This window comes from Semicossyphus pulcher, unplaced genomic scaffold, assembly GCF_022749685.1.
Source record: "Semicossyphus pulcher isolate SPU_LCO1_2020_fin unplaced genomic scaffold, fSemPul1.0.p SCAF_10, whole genome shotgun sequence".
In the NCBI taxonomy this organism is placed as follows: Eukaryota; Metazoa; Chordata; class Actinopteri; order Labriformes; family Labridae; genus Semicossyphus; species Semicossyphus pulcher.
The window spans coordinates 22,057,181-22,083,750 of record NW_027211604.1 but is presented as its reverse complement, the minus strand read 5'-3'; the positions used below and the strand labels follow the sequence as shown (position 1 = coordinate 22,083,750).

Here is a 26,570-nt window from a genome sequence, read left to right as displayed (position 1 = left end):
GTATGAAGTGGATGTAGATGCTATATGCATTTCTTCATAATGTCAGCCATGTTTAATGGAGTTAAACTGTGGCTTCGGTAATGCAGTACTGTTTCTATATCTCCAATGTACTGTAACTGAATGATTAATTGTTATTAGGTAGTTATCACCCTGAACGATCTCTATTGTTCTGACTTACTTACATACTTGCCATATACTGTTAAATCATCAGGTGGTTATATCTTCATATACTGTACTGTACTTACTACTTACCTCCGTTATACTACACTGTTTTATACTATTATTATAAGTACTAGTCACTGTTATACTATAGTATATTATACAACAGTTATTTCGGACCAAGTCATCTGATTGGTCAAGATGGATTCCATGAGTGGCGATATATAGTACAACATCACTGTAACTTTTATCTGAGTGTATCACGCCGCCTCAGCCAGGTGTTCTGAATACTGTTAACAACATTACAGCAGACTGTGTATGTCTACATTGATCAAGCTGGTGCCTCTGAATCACACAGCAGACTCTTATTTCACTGGTTGATGATAAATTAAAACAAATGTACATGATAAAAAACAGCTGATCTGTGGTAACCTGTAGACACAGAGTGCAGGAGAATGTTTGGGTTGCTTGGCAACAAAAGATCATTTTCAGTTAAGATGTGGAACCAGTTGGGTTGGGGGAACAAAAAATAATTTGTTGTTGATTGTTACTGTTTACTACTATTTGCTGCTTGTTTAACTGTTGTATAAAAGCAATATCAAACTGAATACTGAATATCAAGTACGACATCACGCCATTACGACATCACGCCCTCGCATGTGATATTGCTTAATTATATAGTGTATTATATTGTAGTATTCTATATGTATATGTTCATAATGTACATTATTACAATATTATCATACTGTATGCTATATTACACTATACGATACTATGTAATTGCAATTTTTACCGTTATATTACTTGCACACTTTTATCCTGCACCTTGTATTGTACCATACCACGTCACTTTATCCCATAACTGTCACTATAACTTGTCACTTACTCCTACTTGTATAACAGTTGTAATTTGATCTTTATTTATTTGATCTATTCTTATTTTTATATTGTATTTACTTACGTGCTAGTTTGTCTTTGTATTGCTGCAACACCTGGATTTCCCCCCTGGGTATCAATAAAGGATTATCTTATCTTAGATGGTTAACCAAACCTTCCATCAGAGAGCTTTGGAGCCTGTTGGTGTGCCAAACGTTCATAAATGGATATGGTTTCTATTATTTCAAACATTTACCTGACAAAGATCCAGGTGAGAACGAATATTGTGGTTATTTTGAACATTTCTGTGGCATTGATGGGTGTGCTGGGTTGTTTTTTTTTCAATAAAAAATAACAACCCTGTGTCCCATTTTGGATGTTTTTCCTCCGGTTTTACAGGGTTATATACTGGAGGTGTCCTCTGAGTGAGGACAGGCTGCTCATGTGTTCTGACAGCACAGTATATATTTTTAAATTTACAGAGTACATTGGACACTTGGCTTTTATTTGACGGCAGGAAAGGTCAAGACAGAACGGGGGGAATACACGCAACATACTGGACTGGAGCCCCAGTTGCTGCAGTTGCGTGATAATGTTACAGCTCTGCCTGCCACCTGGTCACCCCACAGCACAAAAAGGTCTTTACAAAATATGGTGAAAAGATAAATAAAACGAGATGCAGGAAGAAAATTCAAAGTGTTTTAAATGTTGCAATAGCTTTATCCTTGAGGTGGTCAGTTGAGCTTGGCTGCAATCTGATTTAAGTGTCAAAAAGATGACAGGAAGATATGTTTCAATGTCAAAGACACACATGAACAATAATTGGGGTAGAGAAACATTGAGCTATCTTGGCGGCATTAACATATTCATACTGTGTGAAACATGTTTCCAAACAGACACCGCATTCATTCCAGATTTCTATCCCCAAATTTTAATAATCCCTGATGTAATTGCCACAACAATGCGCCACATGTTTCCTTCTATGGATAACATATGTATTCAATGAGCACTGAATGAAAGCTGACATATGGCTAGCATTACTGTGATTGTGTCTGGGAGCGGTTGTGAAGCTTTTCTGCACATGATGGATGCGTGCTGGCTTCAAGAGTAGTGCAAACCAATGAGTCCATTTAGCTCTGTTAGCTAAATGAGCCAGTCCCCATTAGCCCGTTGTTGGTGGGATTAATGATGTTGAGTGTGAAAATGAGCTGTTGTTATGGAAAGCTGGGACTCTGGAGCTTTTAGGAAACAGTATGGATGTAATTAAAATATCCTCATATTTTTTATTTAAAGCATATTGCAAAGCAGAGATCATTATACACTAAATGGTTTTTTAACCAAATTATATAGCCTTTGAAAATGTCTCAAAATCATAGATGGATATCTGAAAACCACTCGATGTGCCTATAAGACTGTGGACTCCAAACCAATACAAACCCTTGTCATCGTTGATCTTATTCCAAAGCATGGGCACTGACTTACGGTTGCAAGAGCCTCTGCTCTTTCGGGAATGCTTGCAACAAGATTTGGAAATGTGATTGTAGGGATTTGCTCCCGTCCAGTCACAAGAGCATTAGCTAGGTCCAACACTAAAGTTGGGTGATGAAGCCCGGCTTGTAGTCCAGATTCTAGTTCATTCAAAAGGCGAGGTTGTGGCGAGGTCTCTGTGCAGGCTGGGTGATCCCACCAATCACATTTCTTTATGAAATGAAACACCTTACATGGTGTCACTAGCTGTGCCTTTTTTTGTCTTTCTGACTGACTGATTGAAGATTTCAGATCAGCTGTTTACACGGGGTGTGATCCATTACGATCTGGTGATTACATGAGCCGACGCATTTAATCAGAACACCTGTGTGACATGCGCACATTGTGCATTCAGTTTAGCGCGTTTATCAGCTACAGAAGCTTGAGTCTGTACAGCGCAGTCGTTGTTGTGTTGCTGTTCAGCAAGCAACACCGTGACTGTGCTGTATCTAGCTGTGTCTAGCCTTCTAATAATATTAAGGTCTCTTAAAGTTTGAATTTAAAATATGATATATAAGATATAATCAGTTTATGAAAAGGTGGAAACCACCCCTCTGCAAACGATTGAAATTGAAATGAGTTTGGACCTTTTGATTCTGATTGAGGTGTTTATATGGAGCATTTTTATTCGGTTTGGGCTTTTAAATGTATTATAATCAGAATATTACGCTCCATATAAACCCAGGTAGTCATGTTGGAACAGGAAATGGCCTTTTCCCAAAAAGCTGCCATATGGAAGCACAATACTGTCAAAACGTATGATGTATTGTTATGATGAGCCTTAATGGGAACTCACCTAAAACTACAAAACACACCCACATCTTAATATGGATGGGGGTGTCCACTTACTTTTGGCATTATAGTGTATCTACACGGCCAGATACCATCAGGTTATTGAGAAGTGTGTTTTAATTGTTGTGTTTTGGTTGAACTGACCTTTCAAAATAAGGTTTGTGCAAAATTACTGCAAGAATTTGAAGAATTCCCATCTAATTCTAGATTTCATCAGTGACTTTGTTTCATCCTCCTCTGCATAATTTTTGCTGCAACTCATCAAAGCCTCTTCCATCCTGAGCTGCAAGGGTGTTTAAGCACCCAGCAAAACAACAGCTGTCCATGCTCGTACTTAAAGCAGCAACTAATGATTACTTTAATTAATCTGTAATTCATTAGTTGTTGCTCTGTGATTGACTGGTGACCAGCACAGGGTGTTTCCAGCATCTTGTCCAATGACAGCTGGGATAGGGTCCAGCCCCCCTGAGGGTACGCAGTATAGATAATGGATGGATTTATCAGTCATATGGTCGATAAAATTAGAGATTTTTTACTTTTTTTTCTTAAAAAATGACTCAAACTTATAAAATGATTATTGAAACTGCAATTAATTCAATAGTTGATAACATAGATTATTGTTGCAGCTCTTGTGTGTTTTATAGCTAATTTTTGGTTAAAAAGAAAATTAAGATGCTGAATTTAGAGCTGCACTAAAGGTAAATGTGTCACACTAATGTGGGAGCGAGGTATTGTGAAATAAGCCTTCAGCCAGGTACAGTATGTGTGCAGGATGACCACAGGCGTGTGCATGATGTGCTGACACCAGGCCTTATCTCTGCCTTCAGATGGCTTATATGAGTCACAGTGCCGAGGGGGAGGATGATCAGTGGGGGGTTGGTCTCTGTTGCTTATGATGGCCGGCAAGTCCCCCCTACCTCGTGACACAATCTCACAGCTTCCTTTTTTCTATCCCTTCCACCATTGTACAACTGGGGTGCCTTAATAATCCCTCCTGCACATGAACACACGCACAGCCACACACACACATGCACGGACGAACACAGGACTGGCTTATCTGCTGTAGGCTTTTGATGTACACCATAGCTTAGTTATTTCTAAAGAAGAAAGAACTAAAGAAATGCGTTTCCGGGAAAGAAACCTATTTTTACTCTTGAATAAAAAAACAAAAACAAAGACAAGCACCTGTGGGCTGGCAAACATCCAAACAAGAAGAATGTCGGGCTGTAAATAAAGCTTTATTCAGGGAGAAAGTCTGGAGAATACTTTTTGTTTAAATGCTGTTTGAGCTGCAGCTTCAAGTCACGACGCGAGCTGCAGATTTGACAAGATACTGGAAAGCTTTGTGGCGTGTGTATTTTGCACCGCTCATCTGTAGCGCTCAACATAAGCAAAAGAAAAAAACCACAAGCAGCATGCCTCGACTAAAACGAGACAGTCTGATTAAAATAGATCCCTGTGACTTGTGGCATGACAGTTTTGTGCGCGGTATAACAACAAACAACAAAGTCATGGAGTGTTTCCCATTTGTCGCGCTCGCTGTGAATCTTTTACTTCTGCATTCCGCGGGATGTTTTATTGAACTGTCATGACTCGTGCATTTCCTGCGCCTGAAGGGCTCATTTTAAATTAGCCTCGAATGTTCAATGGCAGGAGCGCTGAAGCAAACCCACTCGATATCGCATGGCCCAGCGCCTTGTCTTTAATGGATAATGAAACATGATAAACGACGTGCAGCAGCGGGCAAACCATCCCGATGCAACACCTGCTCTTTTCTATTGACAGTGCAAGCGGAAGCCCACCCAACATGTCCACACAGGACACTCATTGATCGGCTCTCTGCTTTGTGTTTAATTCATAGTTTAATTTGTTCTCCGGCGGGTATCAGAATCTATTTCTTCGGACCAATTTGTGTAAGAGTGTGAGGCAGCGCACATTACAGACAGTCCCGTATATCACAGAGGAATATATTGGACAGATACTGGTCTGTTAATAAGAACTGATATTGGCCAGTCAGGACCAATATGATTGAAGTCAGTATCTGATTCAGCTTTATGGCTTCACAGCCTCAGTCTGTTAAATCTACTATCAAACCTGCCTCTCCTGACCTTGAGGAGCTGCTCAACTCCTTTCATTAGTCCGACTTGATGCATTAGTTTCACTATTCAATGAACAGAAGGCCTTTTCAACACAGAATGGATTCAGCAGTCCTCAAATATAAGGAATTAATATGGTCGAATTTAAAGATTTCTGCTACAGGGAGACAATTTACAACCCAACGAGTCGGATTTGATCATCCTGCGAGTCACGTCGCGCCTCCCTCTCCCTGATGGCTGTTTCCCTCTGAGTGCGGAGGATTCTCAGGCTGCTGTTACTGCATGCAGATAGATTTTCAATAGCAGTGAAGCCTTTACACAAGGAGGAGATAGAGTTGAGAAATTTGATGAAGTAGTTACTGTTTTACTGCCAGATCCTCTGGCTAATAGGCGTTCTGATAGACAGGCGGGAATGGCTTACAGTTTGGGATATCTGTCCTCTGGCAGAATGTATTTGTTCACAAACTGTTGGACTGTTAACGTCAAACTTGTGGTAATTAGAAAGCAGGTTTAATGCAGCAGAAACAATGCATTAGCACCATTCTTTGTCATTATGATCTCACCCTTGAGCAACAAACGCTGTTATCCAGCCCCCAGTGAGAGTTGAAGAAATGGTGTCATGAAAAACACTTTCTCCACTTCTAAATCTCACAACTCCTAAAAGAAAACCTGAGGTTGCATCATCTGAATTAAAGTAAAGTCTCCCTTCCTAAACTAGTGATTGGTTTTGAATGGTTGGATAACTTGAAAGATGAGAAGAAGCTAGTTATGTAAGGGGTAATGTATAGTGAGCAGAAAACTCTGTTTCACCCTGTCGGGGTCCTGCTCACCCTGTCGGGGTTCCTACGTGATAACGACCTGCTCACTATACGTTAACCCCGCGACACAGCTTTTTATTTACAAAATCAATTATTTGACACAATATATTGATTTTGAAATTATTTTATTAATTAAAAAATTATTCTATTTCCGTAAAAAAATAGTCCGTTAAACTCACAGTGAGAGCTGCGTCCATGGCAACGGTTAACCGAACTTCTTTTGGCGGATTGATATGATTACACAGTCTGTTATTAAGAAATAGCAGACCTCGGATTGCTGTGATTAACCAATCAGAATAAAGTATTTAACACAGCCGTGTAAAAAATTTGATAATCTTTAAATGTTTAGTTATTAGAGAGACTAATGTACAGTTAGTTACATTGTTGTTGGGCTAGCAAAGCTGGTGACCTCACTAAACAGTCAGTTTCATCTCTCAGTTTTGCAGCTGAACACTAAGTTTGTACAGTTCTCATCTACTCATAATGCTTTATCCCAGTTTATAAACCTTTTTGGTGTAGAATGGTGATTAATGTTAGCTGCTGTTAGCGTTTATCCTTCTAACTATTGCAGTTCAAAGACAAATGGACACAAGAAACAACATGTTATTGGCAGTTGGAAATAAAATAATTATATTCCAAGAAATATTCCACCAAAAGTTGGTTAGTTTGGACTCCAGATTAGCTCGGTGCAACCAGACCTACAGCTTTAGTATCAAACTTATGAGTTTGAATGTTAAGTTTAGTTGAACTTACTTGAAGTTACATCTAGCTGGTGCAACAGGATGCTGTCATGCAATTATTGTCCATTTTATCAGAGACACCTGCCTCGTACAGGGGTGTTGTTTGAGGTCTGGACTCAAGTTGTTGCAGAACTTTGTTTAATGTTAACTTTTCAGTTTCAAAAAGTTTGTGCAGAATTTTTACAGAAAGTATTAAAGGTCTCCTCTCCTTTAATGTGATCTCTTTATCATTGTACTCCTGGTAACCATTTTAATAAAGTCTGCTTTTGGAAATTGCTATACGAGTTAATGTAATCATATTAGTGTTATTATAGGTGGCATGAGAAACCTAAGAGGAGGAACGAGCCTGTCGTAGTTAAACACAATGGCAAACAGAATGTGCTGTTTGTCTCATCTAAGGTCACATCTCCTCTTACGCTCTCATTTTCAGTGTGATCAGCAGTGCAAAACGGCACGGCGACACTTCACTGCCTATACAATTATGCAATCTGCCTATAGTGCAATCTATTATGATAGTAATTGACTGGAGAAAATAATAACGGTGTAATCACAGCCTCTAATGTGCTCTGGAAGTTGTTGTGATCCCACTTTAATTTACTTAATCAACAAACTAGACTTGATATCAGCCTGGATTCCCGGTGAGCCGGAGCAGTGATTGTGTTCCCTGCATCTCGGGACATTGACATTGTACCCGTCTACAACTCTTAAAACCTCCCTCACATTTGGTTTCAAGTAGTACAAATTATGTGCCACATGTAACAATCAGCATAGCACAGCCCTCTGAGTCAGATCAGGAGGAATCAGAAGCTCTGCCATCTAAAACTTATTCATTCAACTGAACACTGAATGGTGAGTTACAAAATACTGTTCGATCAATATCATACTTAGCAGTTAGCAGACACTTTCAGCGTTACCCTGCAGAGCTTTTGAACTATTATTGGCATCTTTCATTCAAACCTTTATTTAAGCCTCAAAGGTCATTGAGGTTTCCCTCATTTGCAATGATGTCCAGACACAAAATGACACAATTAAAACAACCAAAAACACAAGACTGAGAAAAAACAATTGCAAGCTGAGGTGAAGTGGTTTGAGACCATCGCCTTCAAGGGACTTGAAGCATAAGGGCCCGATCACGCGCTGCTTTCCCGTTGCAGAGTGCCTCGTATTTTTCCGCTCTGTGCGCGTTGCATTTATGAGGAAACGCTCCGAGCGCCTCGAGTTGAAAAAACTTCAACTCAAAGCAGAAAGCGCCCAACGTCATGGGCGTTTTTTCTCATTGTCCAATCGGATGAAAGGAGAGGCGGGCCTTCTGTCAGTTTACAATATAACGGTTAGGTTAGAGACAGCTGTGATTCAGCAAGCTGCGCCTTTTTTTCACTGCACTGCCTCAACAAAAAAGGCAGTGCAGTGCGCAAAACGCCTGCAAAACGCTCTCTGCCTGATTGGGCCCTAAGACAGTCAGTAGAGCAAGTTTTGTAGGTTCCCGTGGTCCAGTTCAGCATGGATAATATGTGGGGCACTAACTGACCAATAGAGGATTTATAAACACAAATACACAAGTGTCTGTCACGCCTCTGTGTTAGAGAAGACAAACTAACTTTACACTTTTTATCTCTGGTTATGAATCCAAGAGCAGAGTGATAAACTGAGTCTGGAGATTTGGCTAAGATAGTGTCATATTTTATGGAACTGTAGCAACATTAAATACCCACTGCTGGTAATAGATCATCAAGGGCTCATGCTTAACTTCCACAGCCAAAAAACAGACTGCTTGTTGTGCTGTTAAGTTAAAAAATTGCAAGTCATTTTCATAATGTATTTAGAACATAAGTAGCCCAATTTAAACCCAATATCAAAAAGGCTTTCAGTAAACTAAATGACATTAATTCTACTTTGGATTGAAGATAATTTTCAAGACTTTTAGATTTAACTATTTTGCTATAAGCTTAAATAACATAGTTAAAAGATGCTGTAGATAAGTGAACAAGACGTGCAGGGCTTTGCACTACAGCACATCATGTGAGCGGAAATAGGTGTGGTGCTTCAAAAAAGGTATATAATGGATCTTTCACTGGTCCCTTTTAACCATATTGATTTAAAAGTAGAGTTTTATGCCTGTGGTCATCCACCCATTGATTTTATCTGAGGCATACAGCAAATATTAAATCATGAGTACATACAGATCTGTTTTTGTGCTTTTCTGATGTGTTTTCATGCTTTCCTGATGTTGTGACTGCAGTGCTGGGCCTCTCCAAAGCATCAGTGGACGACTAAAGGGATTACATTTCCTAAAATGACATCTTCCCCCAGATACAGAGATTGAGGAAATGTGGTTTGTTGCACCTTAACAAGGTCTTCATTGGAGGGCTTGCACTGCACACAGCCAGAGACGCCAGCGCCTGCTCCATTCGTCTCTATAGAGACCACTTTGACAGAATCAGAGATTGGAGAAATCAGGTTTACTGTACCTTAACAATGTCTTCATTGGAGGACTTGCACTGCACGAAGGCTGAGACATCAGTGACGGCTCCGTTCATCTCTATGGAGACCATTTTGACGGGGATGGCCACGGTGCGTCCGGTCAGGATGGCCGTGTTGATAATCTCAGTGTCCTACAGCGAGAAAAAATGATAGTCATGAAACAGTCAGAGGTAGAGAGCGATTTCCCTTAATATTTCATCATTATTACTTATGTCCACATTTAACAGCTGAACCACCGGGGCTCCTGCGTCTCCCAGGTGATACTCTCAGTGGCAGACCAGAACTCAATTTACAGAGACGTCTTTCTTTGGATTTCATCAACTGACATTTTCATTTCAAGCGAGCTGATCTCCCAGTGAGCAACTGGACGGAAACGAAATGAGGATAGAAAGGAAAGAAAAGGGATCTTAGCCTTAAAGTCATTTTAGGAAACGTGTGGTTAAATGTGTTCCTACCGGATAAATCACAGCGTCATCTTAGATTTCTGGCCACAAAAAACCCATGACATTTATGACATTTATTTTTGAGCACATAAGTGGACTTCGATGCTCAAGGAGGTAGGTTTGTCACAGCAGAAAGCTCATTACATTCAAATGCCTCAAGTGCTCAAGGTTTTAGGAATATGCAACAGGAAGTAGCTGTCAATAAGAGGAAGTATGACCGAAATGCTGTTTGTCCGGATTTTATCCATTTACTTAATTCTGTTCCAACCACAGACTGTATTTAAGAAGAGGACAAAGCATCTTTGTTTCAAACAAATGTGGACGTGCCTTGAAGCGTTGGCCAGCAGGAGGTGACTCCACAGGTTGTTAAAGGAAGATTACATGGAAAAAGATGAAATGTAGACCCTACTTCTCACTTGACCTAATAGCTCAGTAAATATTTTTCCTAATGAGTTTATGATATCTATCAGAGTTTTAAGTCCTCTTCAATTCATCTTGATTTTGATTCCATTTAGAGATGATAAAGCAGGTAATACGTACCCACTTTCTCATCGAAACATACTCCTTTTTAAACTTCTGTTTCTGGTTACACAAATAGGATCTTACTCTTTAAAAAAACTGAAAATATTTGTAGTGATCATTTCCGTAATGTTGTCGGACACCTGGAGTAACAATCTGAGCCTGTCAGTGGCCAAAACAAGCACTTTTAGTGGACGTACTTTGATCGGGTGCAATTGCCCCAGGGGATTATGTTGCAACCATTGCGGCCGTGTATCGCGGCTACGGCAGAGGCCATCTACTGGACCGATTCCAAAAGTTTCGACACCCAAATTTGTAAAAATAGGGCTCAGGTTTGAAAATACCGAACTTCTCCTTTAAAGAAGAAAACACAGTATTGTATGTGGTTTGAACAGGGTCAGATCTGTTCATATTAATGGATCTCTTCATAATAGCCCAACTTCTACACAACAGATAGGAGTTTGGTCTTTAACAAATATGTGATGATAATCTTCACAAGGAAAACTATACAAGATATATAAGCTTTCGTTTTTCATAGAAAGAAAACACTTACACTGCTGCCCTGCTTTTTCTTTCAAGTTTAAACTTCTGAAAAAGGGATCAAACACTGGTAAATTGAGCTAGTTGCACTAAGTGAAAAAAATAATCCTTTAATGTAGATAAACTACAAACATAAAGAACAGAAACTGTATAATATATTCTGCCTTTTATTTTGAATGCACTGGAATGCAAACAGCCAATTAAAACACACGCTGGCCTTCAGTTGAAGTTTGAATGAATTCATATTTTTTTTTGCAGATTCATGTAAGCTGCAAGAGGGAAACATGTTTTCTCATTTGTGATGCACGAGTAGCTCAGGAGAGAGTCTGAGACCATGTAAATTTCCCCAAATCACAACGATATATTCAAAATTTTGCCAGACACTAATCTTCAGGGCTTAATAAGGGTCCACGACCTCCCTTCATCTTTTTCATGGGTCCCAACTTAACTGCACGGCCCTGAATTGTTTATTCATAGAGGGAATATTAAACACAGACTCAGCATTGAGTTTTGTCAAGGTATCTAATCTCTGTAGCCTTAGCTAATAACAAAGGCAGTAAGTGCTGAAGTGTCCTCAGCACGACACTGAACTCTACCTCTGAGAGTGACATATGAAGATGTGGAGAGGATATAAAGATACACGTGAAACCTTTTAATTTGTGTGATTTAACTGGGTGAGGGCCTTTGAGGTCAAACACCTCTTTTATATTGGAGACCTGGTCGATACCAGAAATACATAAAGGAGAAAGAGTGAGCATTAGAGAAGAAAGCAAATACATATACCAACAGAAGCCAAAATGGGAAGGAAATCTATATTAATATAATTGGTAATAACAGAAGCATTTACCAGCAGTGACATTTATCACAGACGTCACAGTTTAATTTTTAATTCAGATGGAGTTGCCAACTTCTTTAATATCGGTTTCTTCCACAGGCTTTAAGAAATGACACGGAGCCGAAAACATTACAGCCCTCTGTTCAGTCTGAACAGAACACCTTTGGATATGAGATGTTGACTGAAAACAACTCTGTACACAACAGTACGCAAAAGTTCTTACGCTTGGCTGAGGTGGAAAACATGCATCCATCAATGAAACAAAAACTTCTGGAGCCCTCCCTTCTTCTGCAATGGTTTAAAAGCACCTGAATGTTATATTAAAGCACCCACCAACTAAGATTCACATAACAGTAAATGCTGGTGCATTTCCTTTGGCTGATTTTCTGGAAATTTGTTTAAAGATTTTAAGACTCAAAAGTATGGTTTTGTCGTCTTAACAATGAGCTTGTACATGTAGAATCAGTATTTAATAATTTACGCAGAGGGAAATCAAAGAAGACCCAGTATAGAACCCTGGGGAACTCCACTGAGTACAGTAAGATAGCTGGGCTGTTATTAACTTTCCTACATTAACTCTTCACTGAAAGGAGCATTGTAAACCAATGCTTTGTCAGACATTCCTATGTTAATCAATCTCTGCTAAGGCTTCAGATAGATCGATAAATAAGGCCAGAGCTTTACTTCTAGTATAGGTAATCAATAATATCATTCACCGCCTTCACTGCAGCAGAAACAGAACTCAACACTGAAAATAATTCAGTGCATAAACTCTTTGAACTAGTCTGATATACATGCCGCAAAGAGTTATAGTTTTTTTAATTGATAAAGGTCATCTCTTAAACAGCCGGAGGACACACTGAAGGAATATTATTAGTGAGTAGGTAAATGTTGAAAATACATGCAGCCAAGTGTTGAAAGTGAAGTTACTTTCAAATAGAATGGGTCTAAATTTTCAAGTCTGTTGTATCTTATTTTGAAGTGGTTTCAAAAACATCACTCAACAACTCTCCCCTGTTTTTTTGTCATTCAGGGAGCAACTGATACAGAAAAGTAATCAAAACAATTCTACAAAGCTGCAGGATCTGTCTGAAACTTTAAACGTGTGTGTGTATGTTCTGGAAAAGAAAGTTTGATTGTTTGAAACTCTCTATATCAATATCATCACTCCAGCAGAGCTACTAAGTCCAATCACAAGGCCCCAATTTTGTTTCTATATACTTGAAACCTTTGAAAATGGTCTGAAGCATCAGCATATCAGTGTTCTTGATGCTAATCACATCACCCACAACTGATGTTTCTTTTTAATCAAATGCAAGTTTGTTGTACTGACTGAACCCCATGATCAAGCCTCTCTAATTCTGCAATAAAAAGCAGAATCTCTCCAAAGAATTCCAGTATTTCATTTCAAATGTGATGTTCCTAAAGCCAGACAGAGCAGCTTTGTGTTTTCAGTTTATTAAACACGGCCAATTTATGGGAAGCACAGCACAACAGACCTCTGTGGATAATTGACTGGACTCTGGGGTGAAATCCTAATTGAAAGACATCCTCCCTGAGCCGTCCTTGCTGTTTTGGCATCTGGTTAGTATTACACTGCAGCAGACACTTTTACAATTGCATGTGTGCTGCTTTGGGAGCACTAATTATGCTTACCTGAATTCAGCTTGGAACAAAATCAGTCATTACTGCGCAGAGCTATCATTTCACTTAATTACTACGTTCAGAATGAAGCAGCAAAACAGTTATTTAATACTCTGTGTGAAGGATATATTGAATATACTTTACCAGTACAGTAAAAACTATTGTACTTGACAATTTGTATTTGAGCAACTTCTCTAAGGCCCATGAGAGATGAGCTGGCCTCTCACCGCATAAAAAAAAAAGTGAATTCTTGACACGCGCCTGACTACAAACGCTGTGCATTATCCTCTGCCTCTCTCCTTGCCAAGCGTGCTGTATTGCTAAGATGGAGGGATGCTGCCCCGCCCAGACACATTCAATGGTTGAGGGACATTATGTTCTGTTTAGAGCCAGAAAAAACCTGTTATTCAGTCTCTGGCTGCAAGAAAACATTTTAAAAAGTGTGGGGACTTTTTCTGAAATACTGTCAAAACCTCCAGGTAAACTAAATAACTACTTCCCCTATCTATCGTACACTGTTTCTGTGCCTATAATTGCATGACGTAGAATCTTAAAGGTTGTCCATTTTCTTTTCTTTGCTTTTTTTTTCCTAAAATATGCAACCCGATCTCCAGCACCTTTATGCTTTACTGCAAGGTTGAAGTATTTTCAAGAGTATGAATGACTTGGGACCTGACTTGGCTTGAGGCATGATGACTTGGATGACTTGTGTGTGTTCATAAGTTTGAATGTTAGCTGTTAAATATAAAATGATAAACTTCATTGTTGTCAAGTTTCTAACTATCAAGTATGTACGCAGCGCAAACTGGGAATCATGATTGGACGACTCAAAAAGCTCCCCGGTATGTGATTGTCATGATTGGAGGACTGGTTGTCAGTCAAACTCCTCGCTATGGCAACACACAACATCAAAGACCCCAAAGAGAAGCCTCATCAGTCGTACTCGTTACTACTCAATACGGTCTCAGACCAGACCATCATCATGGCTGCGTCTGTGCCAAGATAATACAGATACAATTCATTGTCATACTTTTTGAACAGGTTATATAAATTGGCCAATGATATCATTACTAGACGGGCTACTAACACCTTGTCTTTTCTCTTTATAAAGACCGGATACTACAGGTAAGAGTGCTGTGTCTTGGGTGGAAAAAAAGTGTCTTGACTCGAGACTTGACTTGCCCTAACTAAGGACTCGACTTGACTTGACATAACCTGTGACTTGACTTGACTTGCCCAAGAAAAATTGAGACTTGGACCAAATGACTTGAGACTTACTTACTTTTTGTTTGAAAAATCAATATAAATGTATGTGTTGGTTGGTTTGTTGTTTGGTTGGATACCTCTAGATGCAGCTACTGGACGTACGGGATGTAAACAACAGACAAGGCGATGCTCCAGGAGGTTACTATTGTATTCATTCCGTATTCTCAGTGACCCGGTGACTGGCAAAAGTCCATAGCCAGCTCAGGCAACTAATGACCGGTGGACAGAACACATCGTCGACACCCTCCCCACTCCCTTTCTCCAACATTTTCCTCCAATGGACCAAGTCTTCTTTCCATTTAGTTTTATATTTATCCATGTCGTCTTATCTGTCTCCAGCTGTTTTAACAGGCAGTGGCAATGACACATCGTACAGCTGTGGATAATTGCAGAGTTGGTCTATCTTGACTTCAAAACTTTTTGCCATTGTTGTCCCTGCTAAGAAAGAAAAACCTTTTTTCTTTCACATTTTTTGTCCACAAAATGCCAAAAAAGTTTGACTTAATTCTCAACTTTTTGACTTGAACTGTAAAATAACAAAAATCTTCCTCCTCTCAGTTTTCTTTCTTAACACTGTACTGTACATATGTCTTATTATTCATTAGGAGTAATATGGGCTCGTGCGTCCTCCTCATGAATTGTGTTCTGTCTCCTCTGCGCAGCACACACAGCGGATCACTCACAGGTGTACCTCAGTCTGCTTCAATCATATCATCACTCATGCTCATTTGGTTTTATGCGTGTTTGTGTAATCTCAGTCGAAATGTTTGAAGGCTTTACAACATTGTCTCTCCTTTTGTCTAAGCCGTGTTTACAGATTACAGACAGCAATTTGCTCGTGGTTACTGTCATCCCAAACGTAATCCATTACTGCGGAGCCTTGTATGGAATTGCCCACCGGGTCTTGCTTTAACAAGCACTCAGGCGAGGTGACTTTGCGTGTGAGACTTAAACGCTCGGCACAACATCCACCGCTTCCGCTCTGCTTTTGAATAATGTAAACAATACATTACGCTGGATTATGAAAGAGCACAAAGACATACATGTAAGGACGTCATGCGTGACTTCAAGCTGCGAGGTTTGTGCGACACAAAACATCATGTCTTATTTAACGTCTGGAAGCTGCTGGCGCAGAGCAGCTAATGGAGTCAGGGAGTCTGGCATAAGTACCGCCCCCCCCCTTCTCTGCAGCATCCTTTCTGCTTTCTTGCCTCCTCAGCTCTCAAAGTAATGCGAGTGTCCAGTGAATGAGGGGCTCTGTGGCTTTGTGTTAATAGTGGCCTAAACTGTGTAATAAGCCCCAGGGTTGATTTAACCTTCCCACTCTGGAATAGTCTCTCCTCTCACATTGTAAATTCACTAGTAATTCCACCCTTCTCTTCCTCCTTCCCCCTCTTATCTGCAGTAGGTCAACTGTAGCTGGCACACAATCTGTGCTCTGCCAACCATAAAAACTCTTCTTCATTCCCCTTGCTGTCGCTTTTTCAGCTCTTCTTTCTTCATTTTCTCTCTCCTTCTTCCACCCGATCCTGAGTCAACAGTTACAACAGGGGTCCACCCGAGTTTTTCTTTTTTTTTTTTACACAAAATGCATCATGTTTGTCTTTTGTAGACAGAAGAACCTCCCACTGCTTTATATCAGCACTTTCTGAAAGTGCTGATCTGTTCTACAAGCTGTCAGTGGGTGTACGACACCAGCTGAAAAGTGCTGCTTTGAATCTGCCGCTAACCTCAAAATTTCAAAGTACAAGAAGTGAAAGGATGTCCAACTTCGCAGCCCGTATTTTGTTCCACTGTAATTTTCTTTTTCCTCGGCTATCGCACCTCCTGACCCGATCCAATTCTGTTTTAAAAGCTTTCATTCCTTGACCGCAGCAGCCCAGACATGCTCGTAAAGCACTTGAGACACGTTGGTCGATTTAATGAATACACAGCGGCCGTGTTCTCTGTGCTAATTACAGCATATTCTGGTGTTTAACATAAACCGTCACTTTTGTATTTCAGCATCGTATTGTATTCTTGTGAAGGGCTCAAAGATAAGCACCTGCTGCAGGGCCGAAACCAGACTTAACTTATTACTGTTCGTCCATGTAACAATCAATCATAGTCATTAATTAATTCACATTGCACTGAAATAGCCTGGAGGACTGATTCAAAGCGCACTACGGAGGAGAGGTTAAACAGAACTGGCTTGTTCAAAACTTTAACTGCAACTAAGGAAACAACAAAAGCATCACCGTCGGTATTTATTTTCACATAGATATTGCAACGCTTTTAATTTGAAAAGCAAACATTTTAATAGCAAGTTAAAGTTTTTTTTATTATAAGTTATGCTAAGTCAAAACTGATAAAAATTGATAATTAAACGGCCAACAGCAATATGAAGAAAACATTCATTATGTGTTCAGAAGACGGCATTAGTTTGTTCTGTTATTCCTGATCTTTGCGTATGTTATGATCCTCCGGTTCCTGTGTGTTTGTTTTGTTCTTTTAGTGGTGCAGGTCCGTGCTAGTGGTCATCTGCTTCTTCAGAGGGATTTCCCCCCATGCACGGACCGCCCACCTACACCAGTCATCCAGTATTCCCCCGGTTCCGCCTTCCTCGATCACCTGCCAGTCTTCCGGCCACTCCATGCTCTCGACGGGGAGAACTGTGATATTTAATTTTGCTGTGTCTCTCATCGCTACTCAATAGTTAATTGTGTTTAACTTTGATATTAGTATGAATTAATTAGTTAACTCGTAATGAGGCACTAGGTTTGTTTTAGTTTGGGAAATTGGGCTTTTGGATTAGTTTGTTTATTCTTTTCATATCCCGATATTTGCACCACATTAAGGTAACTCTCTTTTCACAAACTCAATTTTCACACTAGTTTATGGGTGGCTGCTACTTTGTATTTTTGTTTGAGCAGGTACGATTAAGGTATTCAGCAAGGCTTATTTATTTCCATTAGGCTTTTATTTCCAACGCAGTAAGTCAGTGCGCAGAAAACAAGGTAGAAAGAAGCTCTGATTTGTTTGTACTTTATGATTTTCACACGCAGCCCTTCTCTTTTGTCCTCTGCCTCATGTGACTCCTCTTTTTTTTTGTTCCATCTTGTAACTGAAGAACTTTGTTGGTTGCTAAACTATAAACAGCTTCTTTGCCTGAGTACATCAGCGTTACATTGCTTCCCTCATCCTGAGACATTTTCTGGGGTTGTAACAACGTATAATTAGATTTTCAATGCATCCTAAAGTATGTATGATAAAGATATGGTAAATGGTAAATTGACTGATCTATGCACAGTCGTACACCGAAGGACTTCAAGAGCAGTTTGGGGTTCAGTGTCTTGCCAAAGGACACTTAGACTGTAGCAGTCAGGGATCGAACCCCAAACCTTCCAATTGAGAGATGACCAATTCTACTGTGGAGCCACAGCCGCCCTGAGATTCCCAATTTTTTGTGCGTAATCCTCAGAATGTCCAACACATTGTCATCCAAGGTCACGGCCAACCTTTGGCATCTCCTACAGATAAACAAGGAACCACATGTTTAGCATCATCTAGCTAGCCATTAGCATCTGTTTTAAGGTCTGTCTTCCTTCTCTCTTACAGGTTAACCTGGACTTTTTGTTTCACATGGAACTCCCCCTGACCGCCAACCCACGTGGACCATATTGGCTCACGATTATGTGGGTAATATATGAATTATGAAGATTGATAGACATCAGTAAGACCTGTTCTCTGATTTAAGCTGATCTCATGAGGGCCATTAAAGTAAACAGTCTGATTGTACAACAGATACCCTTGCTGAAGACATCATCTCGTTAGGCGTTGCATCAGCCTGCCATAATGACAGAGTAGGTCTGTCCTGTTTGCTCTGATAAAACCACCTGTTTTCACTTCATCAATCATGTTTTTGTTAGTGTTACCATTATGTTCCTGGTGGGGGAAGTGGAACGTCCTCTTCTCCTTTTGATATGATTTACAATCCAATTAGTCCCCACAACCGAAATGATGGATTAAACCTCACCGTCCAAAGCACCACAGGTGACCAACCTGCAGGATTCTTCCTCAGATTTGAAAATCAATAGATGTTGTCTGATGAGTAAAGTTTTCTAGGACTCAAAAATTACTCGTTTTCTTTCAGCTCAAGGCAGCACCCCCTCTCACAGTGCCTCCTGACAGCTCAGAGAGCGTAATGAGCAGGTTGTATTGATCTGAGATTGTCCCAAATTTGGATTGAAGTGAATTGTGCCTGTTTATTTCGCTGAAAATGTCAGCGATGCATGAGAGATTAATTGGAAGCACAGACTGAAATCCCAGGGTGTGAAAACTTTTTACACTCCTCGGGCCTGACTGGGCCGAGTCTTTCTGTGGCACACGGCATTTTCCTTTCTTTCCATTTCAAAACAAATGAAGTTTTCTTTTTGCAGTGATGTCGGCGGCCACTAAAATATATGACATTAACAACCTTACTCTTACTTTTCTGTCTTGTATTAACGTGAGTCCTGTGCTTAATGGTGGCAGATTTAGACCATGAAGATCTTAAAGCAACAGAGCCATTTACGTAGAGATCTATAGAGAGTGCAGAGGTGGAAGACATCCACAGGAACGGCCCTGTCACTTCCTGCCATCAAGCTCCAGAATGTTAATTTTTACAAGGGAGACTCTCACAGGCAGAATCTAATTTTGCAACGCAGCTAAACACATCTGGGTACAAGATGCACGCTAATCCCAAATTACAAGGGGACCAGAGATATTAAGTAAACCTTCTGTTGCAACAGATGTGCAGTACACGGAGTCACAACTGCGGCTCAACGTATATTTAATGGAGCTTGAGGTGAAGAAAAGTCTTAATTATGCATTTTTTTCTATAACATAAGTAATATGTGTGTATTTTAATAAGCATCTCATGCTTCTTAAAGAGTCTTAGGTGTGCAGTGATGACTTTTGACGGCCCTGGGCATGGCCTTTCACACTAGAGAAGCCACCTAACTCAGATGTCTGCTACACGCCACCTGCAGCCAGGCTTCCATTTCTTATAATCTACAATAAATTTCAATGAAAAAATATCATACGATTTGTCTGTTTTTAATGTGTTTAACTCAAACAAGTGAGCCAAGCAAAACCATCAGAGAAGAAGCAGGAAAGGCGAGGCATAGCTGGAGGTACTCTACACCTCTTGCTTGATTAATTTCCCTTTGTTCCCATAATCTGTTTACTAGCCGCACTAATTGCCAGCTTTCACGAGGCAACGAGAGGGGCCTCGATTAAAAGAGTAATAGACACTTAAGTGTTCGGGGATTGGTTGCCTTTCTGAGCAATCAGCAGATCATTGCTGAGAATGTAGGTGTTGATTGCATTTATTTTTTAAAGGCAATACCCCTGCCTGGTAAACGCCAATCATCTGTACATAATACTTCCTCATATGAGTGCAGGCTGTCCTGAATTAAGACATTTAAATGTACAGTTTTATTGTAGATACGAAAGTTTTATTAACATGTCTATATTGTAACGCTGGGTTTAAGTTCCTGTTTATGTTTGCTGTTGTTTTGCAGTCGTTTAGTGAAAGAGGTGATCACCATAGCTGGTAATTGGCTGAGAAGTAGTTCCGGGGAGAGAAGAGGGAGTTATTTTGATAAAGCTACTTTTAAAGGGGGTTAGGGAGGAGGCGCATGTTGAGCAAGCGAGAGCTAGGAGAAAAGCAGTTGGCCAACCTGTTTCTTGTTTTTTGTGGACACCTCAACCGCGGGTTAGCTGTCGCTGTCGCTGTGGCAAGAAAATGAATCTGGGCTCTGTTGACGCATCACACATCGCCTCTTCATCGTTCTTCCTCCATCCGCCTAGCTACCTCACAACGCTACAGTATCGTAGCAGGGATTGAATAACCTGTGCATCTCTGATTTAAGAATTGTGGCACAGAATCAGTTGGCTTTATATTCTTTACTTAAAGGTTTAGCTTTAACTCAAAGGAGTTTTCAGGCTAAATGTTGAGGTCCTGAGCTGATGCATGCGTTTCTTGAAGGATCATTAAGGCGTGTAGATTGTTTGCTCGAGGTATGCCAGCTGTCCAACACGCTTCAACATTTATATTTTTCGAGTTCATGCAAGTGTAGGATTAGTTTGCCCGGTGCAGCTGTTAGATTTCGGACATTGTATTTGACAGAAAATGTGTGTATATGTGTGTATAAAAATAGAAGTTAGTTAGCCAAGGCTGATATGAGATGATTATTTTCCACACCAGTGAGTCATGAAGGAGTTACAAGCTTTAAATACCAGCCAGGTAGAACAAACTTGTGTGTGACACCAGTGTATTCCCACTCTGCAGCCTCACAATGGGAAGTGTTGTGCTTCACAGAGACCAAGGCGTACTGCTTATTAGTGTTCATTCAACAAAGCTTACCATAATTAAGAACCTGAGTGGATTAGATAGCTCTTAAAATCGTGCTATATTAGGGCTGCAACTAATCATTATTTTCATTTTCATTCAATGTTTACCAAAACTAACTAGAACCTCAAATGTCTTCTTCAGCCTACAACCCAAAAAGATCCCCTTTATTAGGTGTAAAGAAACCAGAAAATATCCAAATTAGAAGCTGGAATTTTTGTACTTTTGTAATTGATTATTAATAAAGACTAATTATAGAGTAGTCTTTGCAGCTATATAACATATTCATATTAATATGAGTCTGTCCTGCTACTCACCATAGCCAGAGGGATGATGGCCTGAATGTCTCGCTGCACCACCGTCAGCTCCGTCACAACCTTCTCCGAGTCAGGAGGCGGGTTCTGCCCCTTGTAGTCGATGTTCCAGTTGATCCTTCTGGTCACGGAGAGGCTGGTGAAGTTCTCCATCTCAAAGTCCAGCTGCATCACCTCCACATTGCCCAACACCTCCCTGCCAGACGACAGAAACACACAGAAAACAGTGTAAGAATTAAAGACCTTATCGCAACATATTAATGATGTAAGAAGGAATAGCAGGGAAACCTGGTGATGGATTCATTTCTGGTAATTAAAGCTGTGACAGGGTAGTTTTGAGTTATTAAGGGTGTCATTAAGTGAGCTATCAACACTGAGCTCTGCAGTTATTTTTTAGATTTTTCATCAAAGATTTCAGTTCTGTTCTCTTTGGTGGCACCTATGGTGATAAACGGTAATTGCAGGAACACACTTCCATGATATCCAGACAGTGTTGCATGTGTGACGTCCACGGTTGGCTCCGGTTGTAACTCTTGATTTTCCTCGCTGACGGTCGCTTTCCTTTTTAGACTGTTTGCTTCATCTGAGCGTCGAGTTTGTTTCTTTTTCTTTGGATTTTCACTTGTTCTTGAAGTTGTATCTGTAGTCATCGATCTTTTCTTTGTTTGTTCAGCCATAGTAGATTACCGTTTACTCGCAACACTTGCAGAGACCGGAAAAGCAGCCGCTTAGCTCCGCCTACCCTCTCTGGCAGACCAACCACTGCTGGCTGATGGAAAACGCGTCACTAACTGGGCGCTGATTGTGATTTTTTCCGTGAAAGTCTCCGCAGACACCCAGTCTGTAAAACTGCAAATGCAAAGGCTTTCATCAGTGGGCCGTAGGCTCAATCACCATTGTGTTACCTCATTCAGCGATAGATAGAGACTTAACAGACATTTCAATGAAAATCTTCGAGATTATTACTTTAAGTCTAGAAATAAAACATGTATTAATTAAGACTTCAACATGTGAAGTCAAAAAAAAAAAAGAGCTAATAAATACACATATATGAAGGCCTTATCTCTTCTTGTGAGACATGAAAAAAAACAAAAAGTCAACATGTGGTTGTGCATATTTGAAGTTGACGACATTCAGAGAATATTTAGTCGCTTTATTATCTTGTACTGAAATGAAACTTAGAGTTAAATGGACTCTGACATAGTCAATTGATGAACATTGATCACAGTATTCTAGCAGGAATCAATACCCTATAAAGTCAAGAGAGGATTTCAGAATAAAAGCCAATGTCCTGCTCTTCTTGGCTTCCCGTGGAGTATGATCAATCTAACACATTCAGCAAAGCTCACACCGTCATGTTCACTGATAAAAAGGCCGGATCATACAGCAACACTTCATTCAGTCAACAGTAGTCTATTCAGCCTTCTTGGTATAGTTCTCTGACTGCCTGCATGACTGACAGGTAGTTAACGTGTCTATATGGTCTTAAAGGTCACAGTGTGCTGACAGTCTTCCATTTATAGATCTGACCATGTTTCACTCTCATAAGAATCTTAAAAGCAAAGCAGCCCTGTTGATATCCAGGTTTTCTGTCATCACATGTCAGATTCATTATTCCTTTTCTGTTAGGGGTTTAAGTTAATGCAATTCCCCTGTGCAGCTATTATGATAAGCAGCTTCAGTCCACACTGTTCTTGATTAAATTAAGTCAAGGTGGAGAAGCTGAAACTCTGCTAAAGTATATTACAATATGAGTCCTTCCCTCATGCTGCAATTTAATCCTTCAGTACCTTAATCTCTTTATAAACATTTTCTTTGTCCGATCCGAGAGCCTGAATATAAAATGCACCTTATGTTAAACTAAAAGGATTTCTTCTCCGGCGTCCAGATTGAGTCCTTCTTTAATCTAACTAACTAATGCATCAATGCACAGAGCTATCGCCTCATCTGGTTTCACACACCTGAGAACAAAGTTATATCCATCTATCACACCGTCTTTTGAAAAGCTTTTTCTGGAATTAATGTATTCAGTTTATTTAGATTATCACTTTCAAACTCAAAATGCATTGGCCTATCAAATATAGAACACGTCAAGCTGAACAGAGCAGATCGTTCCAAACAGGAAGTCACACACGAAAATAGCACACAGCATCCGGTCATTTCAAAATAAAACATCATGTACAGACCGGTACAGACTCAACGACTCAACAACACACTGAAAAAAGAACACTTTTAATTAAGTAGTGTACTCAGCCATGGTAGAAGCACTATAATCACGGAAAGATCTCCAAATGAGCAGATAATCAACCTCGGAGGTGCAAATTGAACTGTTGTTTGTGTGTCGCTCTGTTTAACATTGATGTTACTGCGTGATTTTGCAATTCTCGCGCGATAATGTAGTTCTCCCGGGATCTTGTGATCTCGCGAATCCAGCTGCTTGGACCAGTGCTCCGCTCCGCTGCGGATCAGACACGCTTCCTGTGGGCGACCGCTCGCGCCGTCTGACAGACCAGAGCCGCAGCACAGACGGAATGCGCCGGACACAGATCCTGTGGGATCGAGGCGTGGGTCTGATTGTGTTTCTGAGACAACAGATAAAGCTTCATGTCAGACATTGCTCCTGATCATTTCATTTATTTACTCAACAGAAAAAGCTAATCTGACATTGGCCTCATTTATTTATTTCAGTACATATTTCACTTTTCCACGAGGCTATTGTTTAGACTGACGCTTTAGCTTTTGAGAAGTGTTTTCTAACTTGGACGGAGTCATCATGAGCATGAATTAAGCAGTGATTGTCTCTGACTAAAAACTGTGAAGTGTCAATAAACAATCACTGCTCACTAATCTTGCCTCTTCTTCCATCTTAAGGCCTGAGTGAAGAGCTTGTGCGAGGAGATTGCAAATTTGGTTCAGCCTCTGACTTTCAAATGGCTGTAATTGAGGTGGCTTCTGACCAATCATTGCTCTTGGTGCCTTCTCTTCTGAAGGTTACACATGAAACATACTGTATGAGCATCCTCTCTTTTGCTTTCCTCTCCAGTGTGGGATCTGCGTTTCACCTTCACAAACATGCCAGTGATGTAGAAGCGATAACGAGCCCTTCTGTTATGAAAATCCAGCTCGTCAGGCTGTAATCTGCAGGTTCGACAAACCTCACATGAAACTGTCTCACTGGCGGCGAAGGGGCAAATTAAATCTCCCTCCAGCCGTGACAAGAATCCTCCCACCCAAACCGCACCTTCAGCTGAGAGTGACGCGCTCCCCATCTTTCCATCACAACAGCGGAGACCCATCCCACCCTTCATCCTGAAAGCCTTTTAATGAAAGCTGCATCAAACTCAGCGTACGAGCCTCCACCCACAAAAAGGTTCCTCTAAGGAACACCGTGATGAGATCTCGGCCTATTTGTCTCGACATCACTCACTGAAAACAAACACCCCCGTCTTGTCGGTGACACACTAAAGCTGTCATCAATACGGCCCGCTGGAGTGAGCACATGTACAGCCGCTCGATACAGTGTCGACTGCCGCCCCGCTGGAGGGAAGGAAAAATGATGCTCACGATGCACTGATTTGGGTTAGAGGGCATTCTTTATCAGAGCGAGGAGTAAATTGGAAAACATGTAAGTGGAAGCAGCAACTTTTCATTCAGTGAGAGAGAAATACTTTTCCCATTTTGAGACCTGGCTCAAAAAAGTACATTTCAGACTATATATCACCAGTGTTTGTCTGCAAATTCCCTGAATCCTTAATGAATGTCTGCTTTAGGCTTCTGTTTCTGCATAATCTGTATATGCATTATGAGTTAATGTAATTACAATGCTAGCTCCAGACTCCCCTTTGGATCTGTGCCGTGCCACTGAATGCGTCTTGAACACAGACTGTAAGTGAATGAGAAGTAAATGCCTTAGACCTAAACCTTATTGTATTGATATATTTTGAGCACTAATTAGGTATACTGTGCTCGTACCTGGCTTGTTAGCCTGTTAGGTGTTTATGAACAAGAGTCAGAAGTTGTTGGCTATTCCCTGGAGAGATTACAGTGGACCGTAGTGATGGTTATTTTACGTTTCCCGGTACTTGTCATTCACCCGCCGCTATCTCACCGAGCGAGCAGCAAGTTTGCTACTTCTTTACTCTGATAAATAAAGACCTGCAGTCAGTCACCGTCACAAACTGAATCTCCTCCTGGGAAAGTTAAGCTAGCTCATTCACAAGCTAATAGATCAGCCACAGACACAGACTTGTTGGTCACTTCAGGCTCCTGTAAACCAACATGGCGGCGGCCATATTTCAGCTTCATTTTCACAGTCACGGTGGCTACGTCCATTATTTATACAGTCGGTGGCTTCCAGTGATCGACAGGCAGTTACCGTGGTGACCTTAAAAAATTACTTCTTCAGCTTTGGCTCTACTAAAAGATACTCTGTAAAGTCAGCTGTTCATCTTTTCAGTAAGTACATTTTCTTTAAAGCCTGTATTTTGCTAGCAATTGTTAGCATCCCAATTATCATCACAGTCCATGTGAATTACAGCAGCACCTTGCTAACCAAGCTAGTTCCAGCTTTAGCTTATAACATAGTGATTCCTCCCGATCTGCTTCAGCTCGGCCCTCTAGTCCAAATATTGTCACTTCTGCCTCATAAAAGAAATGGTAAAAATGCCAAATTCAAGGCTTCAAAACTTTGTCCACAATTGGTGACATCCCGGCGGCTAAATCCGCAAATACACTCGATGATCATGATGTTACTGAACGATGAACGAGGCTGAAGTAGCAACAGAATGACCATGTTCCTTTTATACTTAAACTAGTGAGTGCTCTGCTTCAGTAGCTGCTGTATTACAGTACGTCTTAGTACAGTCCCCTGAAGACGTCATTATAGGCTGACCTTTTCATCAAAACACTAAATTATGTATGTAAGCTAATTGGTGTCACATGAGTCTAGTTCACCCCAGATGATGTGGAAAATGTAGAGAAATTTTTTGGTCGGATTTGCTGTACTTTGTTCTCTTTTGTCTTCCTTCATTAACATGAACGATGCTAATCAGGCATGTAATTATTCAAGACACCTTTCAGCTTTGATAACAACACATAGTGAAAAAAACACACTGCGCTGTTGGACAAACAAATTTCAACATAAAAGC

General features: G+C 40.5%; 1 protein-coding gene across 2 annotated transcripts in view; it reads right to left on the bottom strand.

The window, feature by feature from the left end:
• The window catches only part of tmem132e (transmembrane protein 132E), a 484,215-nt gene that overhangs the window by 42,889 nt on the left and 414,756 nt on the right, over nt 1-26,570 (bottom strand). For both annotated transcript variants that reach the window (XM_069671683.1, XM_069671682.1), the window contains exons 4-5: nt 21,427-21,619; nt 9,477-9,620 (exon numbers count right to left, since the gene is read on the bottom strand). In XM_069671683.1, the coding sequence (XP_069527784.1) occupies nt 9,477-9,620; nt 21,427-21,619 (337 nt within the window). The remainder of the gene's footprint in view (nt 1-9,476; nt 9,621-21,426; nt 21,620-26,570) is intronic.